The 19,009-nt window shown below is 49.3% G+C and overlaps 2 protein-coding genes and 1 pseudogene across 8 annotated transcripts; 2 read left to right on the plus strand and 1 right to left on the minus strand.

The window, feature by feature from the left end:
- Window positions 1–1,711: 1,711 nt before the first annotated feature.
- LOC120712470 (DCN1-like protein 4) lies at window positions 1,712–6,367 on the plus strand. 7 transcript variants are annotated; one of them, XR_005690898.1, is made up of 11 exons: window positions 1,712–1,945; window positions 3,057–3,137; window positions 3,624–3,708; window positions 4,368–4,442; window positions 4,527–4,563; window positions 4,666–4,749; window positions 5,034–5,094; window positions 5,186–5,292; window positions 5,376–5,441; window positions 5,577–5,733; window positions 6,026–6,367. XR_005690898.1 is itself a non-coding variant. In XM_039998255.1 (10 exons), the coding sequence occupies exons 1-10, from the start codon at window positions 1,894–1,896 to the stop codon at window positions 5,670–5,672; spliced, it is 744 nt and encodes a 247-aa protein (XP_039854189.1). In that variant the 5' UTR covers window positions 1,712–1,893; the 3' UTR covers window positions 5,673–5,868. The 7 variants fall into 7 exon arrangements, 2 of the variants coding, with proteins under 2 accessions (XP_039854189.1, XP_039854190.1); XR_005690897.1 differs by having other exon boundaries at window positions 5,577–5,729; XR_005690899.1 differs by lacking the exon at window positions 6,026–6,367 and adding an exon at window positions 5,901–5,950 and having other exon boundaries at window positions 5,577–5,729.
- Window positions 6,368–9,450: 3,083 nt separating this feature from the next.
- Window positions 9,451–11,269, plus strand: LOC120712471. The gene has a single exon (XM_039998257.1). The coding sequence runs from the start codon at window positions 9,634–9,636 to the stop codon at window positions 10,903–10,905; it is 1,272 nt and encodes a 423-aa protein (XP_039854191.1). The 5' UTR covers window positions 9,451–9,633; the 3' UTR covers window positions 10,906–11,269.
- Window positions 11,270–16,970: 5,701 nt separating this feature from the next.
- Window positions 16,971–19,009, minus strand: part of LOC120713449 — a 28,157-nt pseudogene continuing 26,118 nt past the window's right edge.

The raw sequence follows: 19,009 nt of genomic DNA on the forward strand, positions 1-19,009 counted from the left end.
ATCAATCCGATGTGGTGATCTCAAATAGTTAACACAATTGTTAAAAGTTTTGCTGGACATTAAGCATTGTTGAAACACTAACGACATCATAGCACCGCCGCTTTTAGTTTTTTTACTCCCCCCCCCCCCCCCCCCCCAATTCTATTTAGCAACTCCCTCATGTAGCATAGATCAATTCCCAAATTGACATGGCTCTCAAGGTTGAAATGAGAGCCCCCACTCTCGTTTTATTTTCCCCGTTACCAAAAGGCATATTTATTTGCTACCATTCCAACAGCATGCAGGGTTAGGCAGGCTCATGTAGCATAGATCAATTCCCAAGAATGGTGGATGGGGTTATGTCATTCGGGACTCTGCTGGCTCTGTCCTTCACGCTGGGGCAGGGGCCGTGCAGAATGCAATGGATGCTCTCCCAGGGTTTAACTTCCCGGCGGGAAGTAATTTCCCGGTGAAGTCCGGGAACTGGAAACCGGACGGTTTCCGGTGTTTCCGACCAGTTTCCGGCGTTTCCCGATCGGTCTCTCGTTTTTGAGTTTTTGAGTCGGGACGAGAAACGGGAACCGCGGAAACCGCGACGGCTCCCGTCCGGGAAGTTGAACCGCTCTCCACGTTGAAGTGACAGGGGTTGTTTGGTTACAGGGTGAAACTTTAGTCCATATCACATTTTAAAAAAATTAGTATTTAAAAATATTAAATAAAGGTTAATTATAAAACTAACCACAGAATCATGAGGTTAAATTGCGAGACGAATCACTGTAGCAAATTATGAATTAATTAGACTCATTAGATTCGTTTCGTCAATTAACACTAAAAAAATTATAAGCAAATTTTATTTAATACTCTAAAATAGTAAGATATATTTTTATGTGACAGAAACTTAAAAAAAAAGTTCATAGAAACAAACAAGATCTTAAGCTGCTTGGTGGGCGTGAAAGCATCAAGCGATCGGGGGACGATCAAAATCATTGCTGAGACGGGTTCCTTTACTCTGTACCACACGCACATGAATTTGAAGCTCACGTACACTCACACCTCTATGAATATATGTACACAAACTTTATTCTCTATGAGCATTTTCGAAGACTGAGCCGGAAAATCCTCTAAATTGACGAAGTCACTACATACGTCTCGCTCTCAAGATTGACGAAGTCACCACAAATGAACACACAACACAAACTCTACCTCTATGAGCATCTTCAAAGACTGAGCAGGAAAATCCTCGAGACTGACGAAGTCACCATAGACGTCTCACTGTCGACGGAAACATCGCCTACCATTAAATGCATAACACCATTAAATTCCAGAATATTCGCTTCTTGAGAAGTCGAATCCAGAACCTCAGATGTTATCGAGGCTCTTCAACCACCAAACTACACACCCTTTCGCATCGTCGTAAGCTTTCGTTTCCAAAAAAAAAATCATGGTGAGGATTCAAAACTTTTTCCAATTGGAACATGTTCTTAGTGGATGCAGAGAAGAATTCTATGCAGACGATTCGGATATTTTTTTTTACACCCTGACGGCTCGGATTGGATGCCGATCATATTCACACCTCGATGGGTCGAGTCAATTAATCTCACTCAGCGGGGATTAAACCATAGTTAAAAAACCAATCGAGGTTTAAACCGCGTAAAGCTAAGGCCGCGGTGGCCCGTGGATCGATCCGGGCCCGCACGTGGGCCGAATCCTATAAGAAGAGAGGGCTCCACCTGCGCCCCTCCTCCGTCTTCCTTCCCTTCTCTTCTTCCCCCGACAGCGAACTCGGGAGCCGAGACTCCCGACCGAGAAGGGGAGAACTCGGCGACGGCGAGCCGAGGGGAGAACAACCCGAGAGGGGTCCTTAATCAGCGATCGAAGAAGGTGGGTGCAGGAGCAAGCCAGCCCGCTGCCACCATGAGGCGCGCCTCGAAGAAGTCGTCCTCGTCCGCCGCGACCGCCAGCGCTGGTAACGCCCCCGCCCCCGGATCCCTCCCTCCTCCCCTTGTTCTCGTGTACCCTGATCGGGTCGCCAGTTCCCGGGCGGCGCGGATGCTCCCCTGTTCGCGGGATTGGATACGGGTGCTATTTCCTCTGGAAGATCCAATCTCGAGACCGCGCCGCGCTGGAGCGCGCTGGACGGTCCGATTCTATGATGCTCGGTGGCTCGGTATATGAGGTTATGGGTCGTTCGATACGAGATTGGAAGGGTATGGGTTAGGTTAGGGGGCTTCGGCGGCTCGGCGTTGTGGTTGTACGAAAAGGTGTTTGAATCTTTGACTGAATTTTGTGTGGAATCGCCAGTCGATTCGTTTTATCTGATAACAGTTTTGTGCAGTCGGCAGGTTTGATCCTTTACCGGCCTATGTGAATTAGTTTCTAAGCAGAAACTTACAGTGATGATGCCGTTTACTGTGTGTGTTTCGATTTGTAGACTATGAGAACCTTAGGTTGCTAGGTGTAGGTTTGAATTATATGCTTATTCTTAACTGAAGGAACTATTGCTGCCATTGTGATGGCCATATAATTGCTACTTTAATTAATTAGGTGGTTAAATTTAATGATTGAGTCACACTTTTCTCAGAAAGTTGTTGTGAAAAAGTACAGTGCATTCCTTCCATAATTTAGGTTAACCTAGTTTGTATGAAATAGCCTCCAACTCTAACTCGAGATTGTGTGGTCTACTTGCTCCTTTTTGTGCCGTCTCACTTAACTCAAGTTCTCTCGTTCTCTTCCATCTTCCATTCTACTAGTTTGACTTTTTCTCATTTGGGTGTTAAATTCAGCCTCATGAATTCATAGTGACTTTCTGACTCTAATACTTAATTACACTCCAACAAGCTTTAAGTTGAGAAGTTTGAACAAGTTGTTATCATGTAATTACAAGTTCTTTAATTAGCTTCATATAGTCTGCCCATCAGCTCATCTTGTGTCGTGGTTGGTTTTAGTAAGCATTTTATTTGTACTTCATTTTCCATTGCACTCTATTGTTCTTCAAATGCATTGGAGTAGGGGCTCCTTTGCTTTCTATTCTAGGGTATGTGTATCTGAATGAATACTAAGCAAACAATTATATTTAGGTGCGGAACAAGTAAATGAAAAACAAAACAGAAAAAGAAAAGGAGTCAGTACAGACCTGACCAGCAGGAAAGCACAACGTGGTGAGCTGCATTGATTCCTTTTCTTCAATTAATTGTGAAAATGTTTGTACTTATCTGTCTGGGTGTGCAAAGAGTGTGCGTTTCTAAATGTCCACATGCATGGATTTGTGTGTCCCTACCAAACATGCCCATATGCTTATATTCCAATTTATGTTGTTATAGGTTAACAGTAAACCTCTACTAGGTGTCTTCTTATAATATTTTTGAGATACATTTATCCTGCAAATACAGAGATGTGCACAGGACAGAGCAATACTTATGTACCTCGGTTTATTCTTTGCAATGGATGGGTTGGGCCTCATGCTATTTGAAATTTTAGACTGCTATTTATTTATGTCAAGCTGATGTTTTCTCTATGTAATTTTTGTTTTTTTCCTAAGATATCATCTAGAAATTGGAATTATCTAATGTAACAACATAATTTTGACTCATGTTTTGTGCTTTCTATTTATCTGTTTATGATAATGTTTTCACTATTATTACCAGGCCCTACGAAAGCAGTTTCCAAGGAAGTTGAACGGATTGATCAATTTTTCTATGCTTACGCTGATAACTCATCTGGCATGATTGAGTAAGTCTTTTGTCCAGTAATTCTCAACGTTTCGCCACTCTATGTGTTCTTCTCGTTATGGTCCTCTTTTTATCATATGGGTGATGTGCTAGCTCTTTGTCTTGATGATGATGTGCTTAGTTAATAGCTCAATTTTGCGTCCACCATGTAGTCTAACAACTGAACAGGAATCCCACAGCTTTGATGCGATAATTTTTTCATTAGTACTATGAATCTAATTTGAGAAACCAATATATAATGATATTTGGTATTTTTGTTCGCAATTAGAAAAATGAACCCAAAAAGCTCTTTATGTAGCAGCAGTTAGACCAAACCACAAGGTGCTGAGTCCCAACTAAGGACAGTACCAATGCTGAGTTAACTCACTTAGAAGTTCTCACTAACGGTAGTTTTTGTCTTTTTGCTTTAGTATTATGATAAATCGATTCAGATCCATTGTGAGGACTGGTTTGGGGGTGTTATCTACCAAAGTGGCCCACAGTGGTTGTCTTATATAAATGGTCATGGATGAATCCTTCTATTGTACTTGATAGATATTACAAGATCTACTATATTTTTTAAAAACTATGCTATGATACTTTTTCATTTTTTTATTTAACTTCGTGCAACCGTTCACGCTTACCAATGCAATACTGATTATTATTTCTCTCCTGGAACAGCCCAGAAGGCATTGAAACACTCTGTTCTCATCTCGAAGTTCCCCATACCGATGTTAGGATTCTGATGTTAGCATGGTATATGCCATTTTTCCTCTAAAATTTCCAATTTTGTTTGTCCATTTCACAAATACCTGATAAATGCCATGTATGTTGTATCAGGAAAATGGGCTGTGAGAAGCAAGGTTACTTTACCTTGGTATGCATTACACACTTCTTTGAAGAACTTATTTTAGTTCTGATCAGTATAAAACTGTATATGCTTTCATGTGTTGACCAAAACATACTCTTGTGTTGTCAGGATGAATGGCGAACCGGTTTGAAAGCTCTTCGAGCTGACAGTATCAGTAAGCTGAAGAAAGCATTCCCAGAATTGGTTCAAGAGGTGAGTTTGTCCCCCAAATATAATCCGGGCATTACATGCATGTTAGATGTAGCTTGTGGAGTGAAGAAATTAACTTTGTAATCAAGAACTTCCATCTCACGAATTTATCACAAGATACTGCCACCTTATGATTGTAATGGAATAATTAGCTTATTTTGGAAGAGTACTCTGCTTCTGTTGAAAGCAGATGGAATAATGAGATATCATTACTCATTAGTTGTAGATAATTTTTTGTTCAAATGTAATTGAATTTCTGATAACTTTGATCTGCTTTACAAATCCAGGTTACAAGGCCAACCAATTTCCAGGATTTCTACACATATGCATTTCGTTATTGCCTCACAGGTAATGTTACTAGATATTGTAAGTTATAACTGTGCAACAAAATGATTAAACTGACGACTATTTCTGTCAATATTTTCTTATCTTTGCTCAGAGGATAAGAAGAAGTGTATAGAAGTACCGGTTGCTTGTGAGTTGCTGAATCTAGTATTAGGCTTGCAGTTCCGCCCCCAGGTTGACAAGCTTAATAATTACCTCAAGGTAATGGACACTATTTTTCATTCATCCCTTTCTTCTGTGGGACTCATCTTTGCTTAACCGACATTCAATGCTCTTTGTTTCAGTACCAAAATGACTACAAGGTGATAAACATGGACCAATGGATGGGATTTATTCGGTTCTGTAATGAGGTCACTATTGAAACATTCCCAGTTTTGCAGTAGTTCATGTTTTATCGGAATAGCTCAACCTTGTAATCCTTTTTACCAGGTTTTGCGTTATTCTTTGTTCTGTCATTGACACATGGCATTTTTTTTATAATGCAGATAAACTTCCCATCACTCGACAATTATGATTCGGACCTTGCTTGGCCTTTGATTCTAGACAATTTTGTTGAGTGGCTACGAGAAAATAGAAGTTAGATCTTCTATTCCTGCAATGGTGGTGAAGATGTCGTCCAAAATGTAATATTCAAGAATGTAGGTGAATATTGTTTCAATTTGTATATGACATCAATTTTTGCCCCCACACTTGTGTACTTCGACCGTAGTGCAAAAGCACTGCCATGTCATGAATTGAGAATGGGCAGTTCGCCAGTTACATATACTGTTTTGAGCAGTTTTGCGTCCAATGTTCATGCAGGTTTAGTGGTTTACATATATATCAACTTAGATTTGCAAGCATGTATAAGCACGAAATTATCCTTTTTACCCCCTCACATGTACTGCTTGCGATTTTCTGAGCCCATGCTGATTTGTATGCTATATAATTTCAGCACCCTGAAGGCTCCGGAGGATGCAGATTCAGCTTGTTTATGATTGCTTTGGTGGAGGCTGGCTACAGAAATCTTCGATCACTTTCTTGTGTCGCCTTTTGATTTTGGGTGTTTTTGAAACTGGAAACGGTCTATGTTTTTTGGCTATGTTGCGTTCAATCAGTTTTGGTATACTCCATTTTTTAGAGCTTTGCAAGTTGCAAATCTTTCTGGAATGTGCCGTCTTAGTGTGTGTTTTGGTGAAACAGATAGGGTAAGTTTCAAGCTGGCTGGCATTGCAACCTGGAACTCCACTTTGGTCCATTTTCCAAGGAGGGAAGCCCGGATAGTTGATGGGCCCCAGGAAAGTGTAACAAATTCGGGCATGGCGCACGCAACTTCTGAGAAAAATGGCTTAAGGCCCCGTTTAGTTCCCAAAAACTTTTGTACAGTCCGTCACATCGAATCGTTTGACATATACATGAAGTATTAAATATAGTTGAAAAAAATAACTAATTATACAGTCTAGTTGATTAGCACGAGATGAATATTTTAAGTCTAATTAGTCAATGATTGAATATTATTTATCAAGTAACAACGAAATGTGCTACAGTATCAAAATCCAAACTTTTTCGCGGACTAAACACAGCCTAAAGTACACAATTCACGAATGTGGTTAGAACTTTAGGTGCTTGAAATTGGAAAGATGTTCTACATTCGTTTCGTTTTCCGAGTATGTACAATTCCACTGTAGCCTCAAACCTAATCCCCCTTTCCCTCCGAGAGAGAGAGAGAGAGAGAGAGAGAGAGAGAGAGAGAGAGAGAGAGAGAGGAACCGGTCCGTGGCTACTTTGCCCGTGACAGGCACAGGGCTCGCCATCATCCCCATCCTTGGACCAGTTGTCTCCTTGATGCAAGACGAGAAACGCCATGGCCACTCTTCCGCCCTGCCGCGCTGGGCCATGCAAGGGACGAGCCCCCCACATGGCATTCTCTCTCGCTGTGCTAGGTGGGCGGTTCACGTCAGGCTCCAGCTAGTTTACCTCCACAGATTCAGAGCGCAATCAGTACGGAGCACGGCAAGTGGCCACCACCACACAACTAGTCAAGGAGGCCTCAGGCCTCTTCCAACAGCGCAGAATCGATCTCGCTAGCGCTCCGCTTCTCGCCTAGTGCGAAGCCTCTCACACGCATGCGTCCCGAGCCCCCTACTGCTACTGTGCCGGTCTCCTCTCTCCTCCACGTTGCTGGCGAGGTCACCAGTGCCGCCGGAGGAGGCCAGCAGAGGCGGCCGGCGGGAGCGTGCAGGCAGGCATTGAAATCGGCCAGTTCATCCATCCATCCACTCGCCTGGATCTACCGCCCGTCAGCCGGGCACGTCACGTACGACCGGAGCAACACGAGGTGCTCTCCCGCCTCCAGACTCGGGGCCCCTGCCGTGCCCTGGAACAGACGGGATCGCATCGCCACGCGAGTTCACGCCCGTGGTCGCCTGCCGGCAGCGCGCGGCCAGCGCCGCCCCTCGCGATCTGCCGCTGCCGCCCGCCCGCGCCCCTCGTCTCGAGCACGCCGCTGCAGCCAAGCGGATGGCAGCTCGCCGCCGACCGCCCACGGCCTGCCCGGCAAGCTTCTCGACGCCGGCAGAGGAGGAGGAGAAGGCCCGCGTCGCCTGCGATGTCGCTGCCGGAAGCAAGCGAGTAGGGTGCAGTGCAGGGTCGGCGTAGGGGCGGTTAACTTGGACCGGTCCGGGGATCCTACCGCGTACGACCGAGCGTGCGTGTGACCGACGACGACCCCGTCGAACAGCTGGTCCGTCAAGGCTGCCAAAAAGGGAGCCGAGGCACGGTCGCGTCGCCGGCCGGTCGATCAACCTCGATCCCGGCACCAGCCAACTTTGACCGCCGGTTGCCGTTCCGTTCCGTCGCGTCCTCGCTGGCCCGAATCGATTGCCCGACCCTGGCCCTGACCCGACCCCTGCCGGTCCGGCCGGGTCCTCCTCTCGGTCTGGCAGGTTTGGGGCCATCGGGGTAAAAAGCAAGCGTCCAGCGAGGAAAGCGCGCAGAGGCTGCTGGGAGCCTGGGAGACATTTTTACAGCTGCACACAGCAGATCCTGGGGGTCCAGCGATCATCCCCTCTGCTAGTGGCTAGTGCCCGTGTCCAGTTTAACGGACACTTTCGAAAGGCATGGGAATTGGTTAGGCGCACAAGAAAAGGAAAACGGTTAGGCACGCTCGTATCCTCGTATTGGCGAATTCGGGATGCACTCGCCACTCGCGCTCGTGCAAGTTGGTGGTAGCGCACAAGGTGTGCTCGGTGTAGCTTAAAAATAGTATACTTGATTTTTCGTTCCTATTTTGGCTTAACAGCATTCTCTTTTTTTTTTTGCGAAAAGCTTAACAGCTTTCTCTCCGTCAATTGGCGGGTCGTTTTCTCTTTTCTAGATGTATAATATATATCTAAATATATCATTTATCTAGGTGTATAGTCAAACTTATCTATATAGAGAAACTAAAGCAACCTCAACATTAGAACAAGATAAGTATAAGTCTAGTATTTACTTGGAGTGCTATGCTAATATTCTAATACATAGCAAAACTAACTTGATTAAGGCCAAGTTTGATTCACCTCGGGGTTATTTTAAGCCACGTCACATCAGATATTTGATGCTAATTGAAGTATTAAACATCGACTAATGATAAAAAATAATTCCATAACTTTTAGTCTTGTTCGCGAAGTGAATCTATTAAGCCTAACAAGTTCATGATTAGCCCATGTGATACTACAGTAAATATGAGCTAATTATGGATTAATTAGGATTAATATATTTGTCTCGTGAATAAGCTCTAGGATTATGTAGTTAGTTTTATGATTAGCTTATGTTTAGTCTTTCTAATAATTGGCATCAACATATTCAATGTGATAGGACTTATTTTAAGCCATTGGAATACAAACAGCTTAAGAAGATCTCTATCAAATAGGAAAAACAAACAACTTTGCTACTCACTTCGAAACAGTTCCAACATTATTTATCTTGCATTTCCGTAATTTTCTTATCTTTCAACTATATCTCGTTTTTAATATTGTCATACAAAATCACCTACTACCTTATATTCGGTAGTAATTGGTGGATTTCTGAAACTTCTTTGGTGATTCTCTCAACACACGATTAGTTCCAAATTACCCGCAAAAAAAAGATTAGTTGCAAATTACCCGCAAAAAAAAGATTAGTTCAAAATTGATGTATTTATGCAGCATGTTCGGTTGCCAATTCATACAACTAAAGTCTAACCATCGAATAAACCTAGCCGATAGTACCAGGCCCGTATTCAGCAGCGTCCCGGTTTGATACACGAGTTTCCAAAATAAAAAAACATCCTACGAGCTCTTACGAAATGGCCGGTTACAAAGTCCAAATGGAAATGGGGACGCGCCCCTATATTTTTGCCACGGCGAACGAACGTGCCGCGGCAAGCCGGCAACCCAGCCCCCCGCTTGCGGAACGCCACAGCTCCCCCCCTCCGCTTTGGCTTCGCGGCGCCCACACGGCGACGCCTCGGATTCGCACCCTGCGACCCGGCGCACACGTCACACCAACCGGCGCGGCACGCCACGCCGGCCGCGCGAGGCGATGCCCGGCCGGATCGCGGCGTGCTTCCGCTGCGCCGCGGCGGCGGCGCCGTCCTCGGGCGCCGGCGCGGCGGGGCCCAGCCTCGCGACCTCCGTCTACGAGACCCACCTCGGCCTCGTCGCGCTCTCCTGGTCCCGCACCTCGCTCGGCCTCTCCCTCCGCGCCGTGCTCCGCCTGTCGCCGCTGCCCCACTCCGCGCCCGGCTCCTCCTCCTCGGCGTCCGGGGCGGGCTACCTCGACGACGACGCGGACGAGGAGGAGGCCACCCTCGCCTTCCGCGCCCGCCCCTGGCTCCTCTGGCGCCGGCGCGGGACCCGCCGGTTCCGCGCCGGGGACCGCCTCGTCGACCTCGCCTGGGACCTCTCGCGCGCGCGGTTCCCGGGCTCCGGGTCCCCCGAGCCCTCCTCGGGCTTCTTCGTCGCCGTGGTCGTCGACGGCGAGATGGTCCTCGCGGCCGGGGACCTGCCCGACGCCGCGTACCGGAGGACCCGCGCCCGGCGCCCGCCTGGTAGCCGGCGCCCCGTCCTCCTCTCCAGGCGGGAGCACGTCTCGCTGCGCGACGCCGGCGCCGGCCGCGGCCGCAGCCACACGACCTGGGTGACCGTCCAGGGCAAGGAGCGGGAGATCTCCGTGGATCTCGTGGCCCGCGGCCGCGGCAGGGACAACGGCGCCGCCAGCAGGGACAAGGACAAGGACAAGGAGCGGGCGGACGTCGGCATGTCGGTCTCCGTCGACGGCGAGCGCGTGCTCCACGTCCGGCGGCTGCGCTGGAAATTCCGCGGCAGCGAGCGGGTCGACCTCGGCGGCGGCGGCGGCGTCCAGGTCTCCTGGGACCTCCACAACTGGCTCTTCCCCCCGCGCGATCCGCCCCCCGCGGACGCCTCGGCGCACGCCCACGCCCACGCCCACGCGGTGCTCGTCTTCCGGTTCGACCTCGCCAGCGGCGGCGGCGGCGGCGACGAGGAGCGCGACGCCGATTTGGGGCAGGACCCCTCCCCCGACAAGGCCGCGAGGCGGAACACGGGCGTCTGGGGAGGGTACCTCGCGCGGTGGGGGCAGCGGGACTGGAGCGAGGCGGGCAGCAACGGGGAGCGGAGGAAGGGGCGAGTGCGGAGGCTCGCCAAGGAGAGCTCGTCTTCGTCGGCGTCCGTGGCGTCCTCGACGGCGTCGTGGGCCAGCGGCTCCACGGTGATGGACTGGGCCAGCCCCGAGGAGGCCGAGATGCAGCGCGGCGACGGGTTCTCGCTGCTGATCTACGCCTGGAAGAGCTAACACCACCGCCGCCGGCGCGCGCGGCATGGCTCGGATCGGCGCATTCGTCATCTCCGGATTGTTGTAGGTTGCAATGTTCCTGTGCAGTTAGAAGATTGAGTTGAGCTTGCATTACGGTAGCGCCATTACTAAGTGAGGTGAGCAGCTAGTGTTGAATTTTTTCCCCATTACTAGTAAAATTCGCATCTCCTGATAGATTAGTGGATCAGATTTAGGACATTTTGAACAGATTGCAGTCAGTTTTTTTACCTTAAATTATCCAACGACAGCTGCCCCAGCATCTTGTTTTGTGCCCGTATTGTGTATCTCATGTGTCACATACTACCTGCTGAAAAAGCGAATCTAATCTAGTAGTATCAATCAATTAGCTGTCGCAGCAGCGTATCCCTTCCGGTTATCTGGACCTTAATCATGGTTGTTGATCTTAAGCATAGGTGGTCATGATCATGACGTTCGCACGCACTCAAATAATCGATGGTCTCCAGTTTGTGATTGTCTATGCTGCTATCATTAGCATTGCCTTTTAAGCATCCTTGTTTTTTTGGGTAGTTTGTTTGTTCCATTGCAGCTGCCTTAGGCCAGTCTTGACACTCCTCTCATATTTCATGATACTTTTTTTTCTCTCTTCTCATATTATTGGTACATGTTAGCAAATTTAATATCATGACACTCTTAAGACACTGAGATTGGCATTAGCTGCAAACACAAGATCCCTGAAAGCGCCGTCTAGTTCGGCCATCTTCTTCTCTCTTCAGCGAGTGAACGGCGGAGCTCTCTACGCTGTTACGGGCAAAAAATTGTTGTTTAGTAGTTCACTTCCAGTCCACTTCAGTTTTTTTCTTTTGTACTGCAACTGGAGTGACTGATTCTTGGCATGCCCGGTCGGTTAACCTTGGCGATCAAACGCGCGTCAGGCCGCGGTATCTTGACTTGTTCAACGTGCCACGATGCCCTATTAAGCCGGAATGATTGACTTAACTAACCATAGCGTTATTTCTTCAAAAAAAAAAACTAACCATAGCATTATTTCTTCAAAGTCACTCAAGAATGGGATCCTCAGAATGATCACTTGAACAAGAGCACCAAGCTCAGGTCCAGCTCCTTCTCCCGTTACCAGGCAAGGCAGGCATCTGGCTACTGCCACGAACTGCTAGTTCTCCTCCAGCTTTGCCGGAGATGCAGCCGGCATCGTTCAGGATTTCCTACTCGCGGAAAGCAAGCCTGAAACGTCCCTGGCTGGCTGGAACCGAAACTGAAACTGCCTGCCGGAAGAAGCTGGAGGCCGGCTCGCTCGCCCGCTCGGGGTTCCGGACGAAAACGAACTGCGCGTCGGCGTGACGACGTGCATTCCAGCTTGTCGCTAGCTTCCGCTCGCTGGGGCCGTTGGGCTCTGGGGAGTGGTGCCGCCGGCGGTTTCCGCTCTCGCGTCGTAGCGGCGGCCGGCGGCGTGTCCGTGGACGTCGAGACGAGCCATCAGCCGCGCGAGCACGCGACGGGGGATCACGCGAGAGGGCCGGCTCCCGGCTGGCTGGGCACGCAACGAGGAGGCCCCCGCGGCCCGCTCCGTCTGCGCCGGCCGCTCATGCGCCCTCGTGCTATCACGTGGGCAGGGGTGGTAAAGGTTCAAGATTTTAAATTAAAAAATTTAAAAATCGGACTATAACAAAACTGAACTCTAAACTAAAAAATTTAAAAATTTTGTTGGGCTACGAAGAGACTAGCAGAGTCTTCCATTACCACTCGTACTTATGGGTTGTGGCCGGAGGTGGCCGGCCTAGCCGGATGATCCCGCGCTGGGGGCGCTGGACTCGGGCCCGCGCTAGCGGCGCGCACCACGTGGCGCGGGGCCGTGCACCACGCGTACGCGCAACGTGTTTGCTTGCGGATTCGCCCTTGCTGCCCGTTCGTCAGCGCCGTGTCGGGCTGCCACGGCCAGCGGGTCGAAACCCCGCCGCGGACCCAATCGATCGACATGCCGCCGCGGCGGCGACGGGAGTTCTTGCGCCTGCCGTCGTCGGTCGTTGGAGGGAGCCCTCGTCGACGCGGCTTAATTTGTTGGTCCGTTCCTCTTTCGTCACCCACTCGAAAGCGAATCTATGTATCAATCAGTTTTTTTTTTTCGCGAACGTGCCTGAACACGTATTTCATTAAGAGGAAAACAATACAACCATTACAAACCTTAATAGGCAAAGGCTATTAAGGCGGAAAAGGAACACCATCAAGCAAGTGGCAGTCGACCTAACAGCAACAAGAACAGCAAGAAACAACAGAGGAGGAGACACACGAACCCACTAAACCTAGACCGGACCATACAACTATGTCTGCTAAAAGGTACAACAACATCAGAGGTGCAAAGGTCTACAACTCAACAAAGGTGGCAAAGCATCCACCCGATCATCACAACCAAAGCGGCAAAGCATCCACTTGAAGCAACCAACCAACACGACAACGGCGGCAAAGCATCCGCCCGAGCAGTAGCGACGGCAAAGCATCCATCAGCGAAGAAATGGGCGGCTAAGCATCCGCCAAAGGACGACCAATGCAACCTGGACGAAGCGGACCGAAGGCAGACACAGAAGTGAGGACTCTCCGAGGAGAGCGGTGGTCCACCACCAGATGCACACGAAAGGGGCCGGAGCGTCGACAACAAGCAGAGCTTCCAAGACGACGCCTCAAGGGAGGGAGCGACGCCATAGGCGCCGTCGTCGTCCGACCAACATGGCCAGGGTTTTCACCCGGAAGACTCGCCGAGGGAGGGAAGGTGAAAAATGATGCCTTCAACAAGGTGAACGGCGCCCGAGGGCGTCGTCGTCATTGGCTCGCAGCAGACCTAGGCTTTCGCCTTCACCCATTCCCTCCCCAGAGCCGAACAACCCGCAAGGCAGCACCAGAGCGGCAGCACGGAGCACCCGACCAGGGACGGCGACGGCCTGTCCCGGGGCAAGCAGCGGCAGCAGCGGCACGACCAAGACGCCAACGTCCACCCAAGCCACCGGCCCTGGACCAGCCGCGCGGCCACCCCCAGCGGACCTGGCGGCGCACGGCGGCGGCAACCCCGGCCGTGACATGGCCGGCACAAGGCCACGGCAACCCCGACCGCGGCGAGGCAGCACAAGGCCGCGACAACCCCGGCCACGGCGAGGCGGCCCGCCCGTCCCGGGGCAAGCCGCGGCGAGGCAACGCACGGCCGCGGCGACACCGGCCACGGCGAGGCGGCGCACGGCCACGTCGAGGCCGCACACGGCCGCGGCGAGGGGCGCCCGGCACAGCGACCCCAGCAACGGCACACGGCGCCAGCGGCAACCCCGGGCGCGGCGAACCCGAGCCGAGGCCACCCGGGCGAAGGGCCAGCCGGGGGGTGGAGGGGCGGCGACCCCCGTCGGGAGCGGCCAGATCCAGACCTGGGGGGCCCGGATCCGGCGAGGAGGAGGCCGGATCCGGCCCCGGCGGCCGGCGGCGGCGACCATGGCCGAAGTTTGGGGACCGGGAGGAGGGGGTGGAGGGGAGGGGAGGGAAGGGAGAGGTATCAATCAGTTAGCTGCAGCTGTGGCAGCAGTCCGTCCGAAGTCTAAACTATAGACCATAATCAAGGGAGTTAGACCGCGAAAACCGGTTGTTAGGACCCCGGCCGGCATCCCCATCCATCCGTGCGATTGGTGGCCTTGCCATCATTAGCAATAATACTGTTATGGTATACCTGTACTTTTAATTAATTAGCTCTACTGATCAACCACATGATTTGGATTTGGGCCAGATACACCAACATGAATCTAATTACGAGATGGATTTGGGCCAGATACACCAACATGAATCTAATTACGAGATGTTTGGATCTACTCCCTCCGTCCCATAATATCTGTACATCTAAGATTTGACACGCAAACCAATATATAGTGTGAAATTATAAAAATACCTCTTGTCTTGTGTGAGAAGAATCCGGATACAATCTTGTCTCTTGTGAGAATGATGCAGACATTGTCTTATCTTTTTTGTGAGAAGACTTCGGATATTCTTGTCTTTGTCTTTTATAGTAGTGGAGTCGAAGTAGCTATATTTTGTGGGATAAATTTTAAACTCTAGATGTGCAATTATTTTGGAACAGAGAGAGTAAGTGCTAAATGCTCCAACATGCCAGTATGTTGTGGCCTAGACCCTAGACTGACCAACTTTGACCACCAAAATTACGCAGTAACAGCCAGTAGTAACTCGAATGAGAAGACCGACTTTCCAATCATTCTGTTGCTGAACCAAACAAAGGCTGATTTTCGGTGGAAATAGCTGAATTTAGCTTGGTTTTGGGTTATTGCAGGCAGCCCATAAGCGCTCCGGCCGCAGCCCCAGTTCACGTCCGGTCCACTTTCTCGAGTTTGACTGCGACCGCGACGACCAAAATTGAGCTCACCACTTCACCAGCATGACTACCGCGGCGATCAATCACGCGTCCGCCGCACGTGGCATCTTTCCCTGCTTCCCTGCGACGCCGTAATGATGGACCGAAACCTGTCAGCATCTGAGTGCCTAGACGAGAGCAACCGTGCCATCAAAGTCACCCTGCGACGCCGGAATGTTAGACTTTGAAGGTTGTCGAGTGAAGTGGTTCGAGCGTGTTGATTTTCCAAGCCAACCGATCGGCAATTTTTCATATTGAAAGCAGCTGTTCTTCGTGTCGAGTTGACGTTCCCATCCAACCAGACGAATTTAAATTATTTTTATTTTCTTTTATTTCCAGACTATCTTTGAGAATCGTAGTCTTGTAGTTTTTACTATATTACTAGAAACTCGCATTGTCTTGTGCAGATAGTAAAAAATATCACCTAACAAATTAGCACTGGTCAGCTAAGCAAGCTTATGCTGTTATCCCTGCCGTACAAGGCAGTCCCAGACGGGGACGGAAATCACAGGAACGAATGGCTTCGATGACGGAAGACGGTGGGGTGCGGCCGGGCGCGCTGGGCGCTTGGCCCGTTCCCCGGCGTGACGATGAGCGCGTGGCCCCTGGGCGCGTCCGGGGGTGCCGGCGGCGCGGTCACCGCGTCCTTCCGTGCCCCGCGGGCGCGGCGGGGGAGGACATGGAACATGGAGGACGGGCTCGGCTGCCGACCTGCCGCCGGCGTTGCCTCGCGGCCGGGGAGAGGCGGCGCGCGAGCGGGTGGCGTGCCGCGGCCCCACACCTACGCGCGCGCTGCCGCCGCGGGTGCCGAACCCCGGGCGGGCACGCTGCTTGCTGCCTGGGAGTGGACGTGTCCACGGTGCTACCCACGCGTCGCGTGTCGCCTTGTCGCGACTTGTCTTCTCCAGCGACCCGGGAGGTCTGTGCTTCCAGGAAGACTAGCTGAAACTGAAAGCAACCGTGGCCGACACGCTAGGTTCAGTAAGCAGTGAACAGTGCGCAGGGCAGCTGCCCATTGTTGTGTTGGAAAATTAACATCGCTGAAACTTAGGATCAGGTAGCCTAATACATGAACACCTATGAACTGTGCAAATAATTGGAACTTCGTCACTTACGAGATTAGTAGATGCCAATGCGCCGCTGATGTCCTCGTGCCTGCTTGAGGAGGCAGGCATGGCGTAGAGGAAACACCGTCACCAGAGGACGATGCACAGTGTCAGTGCCACTCGCGAGCTGTGACCTTTTTTTTTTTTGAAAGAGCGAGCTGTGACCGGATCAGGCAGAGGCTGTACTTTCTCGTAACTCAGAGAAAGGCTCATGGTGGCTTGGGACCTGGCCCGTTTGGTTTCATTCTAGAGATTCTGGAACACGCAAGTTGAGAAAAAAAATTTATATGCAGAGAGTATTAAATGAAATTTATTTGTAAAATCTCTAATCATGCGGTCAAAAGCCTCATTAGATTCGTTAGGATTCTTAGCACAGTGATTCTTGCCATTTAGCAGCTGGATGGGCCCACTGATCATGGTCAAAACTTGGTCCAACGTGACTCCATTCTCATGGGCAGTTTGCCCCTTTATGATTAGGTCCTCTTTGACTAAGCCAACATCAATTCCAATAATTCCGAGTAAGACTACATTAATTAATGGGCGCGCAAAAGAAAAATGCGCATGCGAAAAACACACATAAACATTTCTTTGTTTCAAATAGAAACCGATACGGCCTTGAAATTCAGCACTCTGCAATGTCGTTTCGTTCTCCTTCCACATGTGCAACTTCAAACTGTATCATACATCAAACTCACAGGCAAAAAAAAAAAAGAAAAAAAAGAATCACATTTCATTCGTTCTGCTCCGTGATCTCTTCAGCATGATGCGAAGATTCTCCGCCACATCGATCATCTCCGGCCTTTGATCGATATTAAGATCCAGGCACTCCACGATCATTCCAGCCAGACTATCAAGAAGCTCCATGTTCTCTGTTACTGCGATTTCTGAGTCGACAAGCTCAATCACTCCTCTCTGCTCCTTGGTGTAAGCGTCGATAAAGTCCCTTAATAAGCTGTTAGAATCTGAGGCCTTCTTCCTTGTGATGAGTTCCAGAAGTACGACTCCAAAGCTGTAGACATCACTCTTACTCGTTAGTCTTCCGGACTGCAGATACACTGGATCCACGTAGCTCACGGCACCGATGACATTTCTCGTGTATTTTTTGTCGACCGTGATCATCCTAGATATACCAAAGTCAGAGATCTTTGGTACCAGGTCATCGCTTAAGAGAATGTTAGCTGGTTTAACATCACCGTGCAGAATCGTCGTGATGGTATCTGAATGCAGATAGGCTAGACCCCTAGCTGACTGTGCAGCGATCTCCAGATGTTGGTCCAAGTCCAGGGGCTCCCTGCTGCCGTGCAAAATGTCATCAAGGCTGCCTTTCGGCACAAACTCATACACCAAAATTGGGATGTCAACTTCTAGGCAACAGCCAACGAGCTTGACGATGTTCTTGTGCATGACTCGGGACTGAATGATAACTTCGTTGGTGAATTGGTCAGCCAAATTCACATTCTTGGGCTTCTTCACTGCTACTGGCTCACCTTCAAGCAGCCCCCTGTAAACCTCGCCAAAGCCACCCTCTCCAATACGATTGTTACTTCTTAAAATTGGCACCAGTTCCTTCTTTTTGAATAGCTTGATCTTGGTAACCTTTTCTAGTGTAGGGCCCCCATTTTTTTTCAAAATATTCTTTAGTCTTCCTTTTCTCTTTACGGAGAAGCCAGACGAACACCACAACCGATATGATGAAAAGACAACCTGCTGCACCTACACAAATAACAAAAGCAGACAACCTAATCATTGTAAAAGTCTTCAAGTGCTCTGTGAGGTAATCTAGGTTGTGCAGAGAGTTGGTAGACTTGGGTAGGTCAACCTCTGTTTGGCCTACTGCAAGAAATGTCTGTAAACTGTTTTCTTTTTAATGAAATACGTGCTCAGTCACGGTCGCGAAAAAAAAAGTCTTCAAGTGCTCTGTGAGGTAATCTAGGTTGTGCAGAGAGTTGGTAGCTCTAGATCAAATGCTCAATGACGTTCATCCTGAGTGAGTTGTAGTCGTGGAGGGGTGTGCTACACTAGTTATTTTCCCATGATGACAGTCTTTGTGTGGGACGGAGGGAGTAAGTTGTTTGTTTTTAGTTTTGGTCCAAGTCAAACTTCTTTAGTTGTCACCAAATTTATTGAAAAATCCATAAATATCTACGGTATCAAGCTAGTTTTCACTAGATGTATCATTATATTTTTTCATAGTCTGTTTATTTGATATTGTGTAAATGTTAATACATTTTTCTATAAGCTTGTCAAAGTTAGACAAGTTTGATTTGAGCTTATAGATCTAGTGTATGTATCAATAGAATATGACATATATGTACCTGAGGCAATTACAAATCCAAGTGGAAATTTGAGGTTGCAGAGCTCTTTAAAGGGATCAGAACTGTGGAAACCACTGATGCATTTGCATTCATATGAACCCAATGTATTCCGGCAAACGCCTCTACATGGGTACTCATCATGACGTTCACACTCGTTGATATCTGTACACAAAGGACGAGCTGTGAGTGCCCCCCAATTAGGAAGTAGAGACTAGATTGGAGATGTGCAAAACTTGACATGTAAAGAAATGTTCTTAAAAATTATTTGGAACTGAAGTTTATAATTAGCCTTA

This window comes from Panicum virgatum, chromosome 6K (genome assembly GCF_016808335.1).
Source record: "Panicum virgatum strain AP13 chromosome 6K, P.virgatum_v5, whole genome shotgun sequence".
In the NCBI taxonomy this organism is placed as follows: Eukaryota; Viridiplantae; Streptophyta; class Magnoliopsida; order Poales; family Poaceae; genus Panicum; species Panicum virgatum.

Bases quoted from the DNA above. Each gene is read 5' to 3' on its own strand.
- LOC120712471 (XM_039998257.1), top strand. From the start codon at position 9,634: ATGCCCGGCCGGATCGCGGCGTGCTTCCGCTGCGCCGCGGCGGCGGCG.
- LOC120712470 (XM_039998255.1), top strand. From the start codon at position 1,894: ATGAGGCGCGCCTCGAAGAAGTCGTCCTCGTCCGCCGCGACCGCCAGC. The intron at 4,750-5,033 runs GTGAGTTTGTCC...TTACAAATCCAG, and splicing joins TCCCAGAATTGGTTCAAGAG to GTTACAAGGCCAACCAATTT. The intron at 5,293-5,375 runs GTAATGGACACT...TCTTTGTTTCAG, and splicing joins AGCTTAATAATTACCTCAAG to TACCAAAATGACTACAAGGT.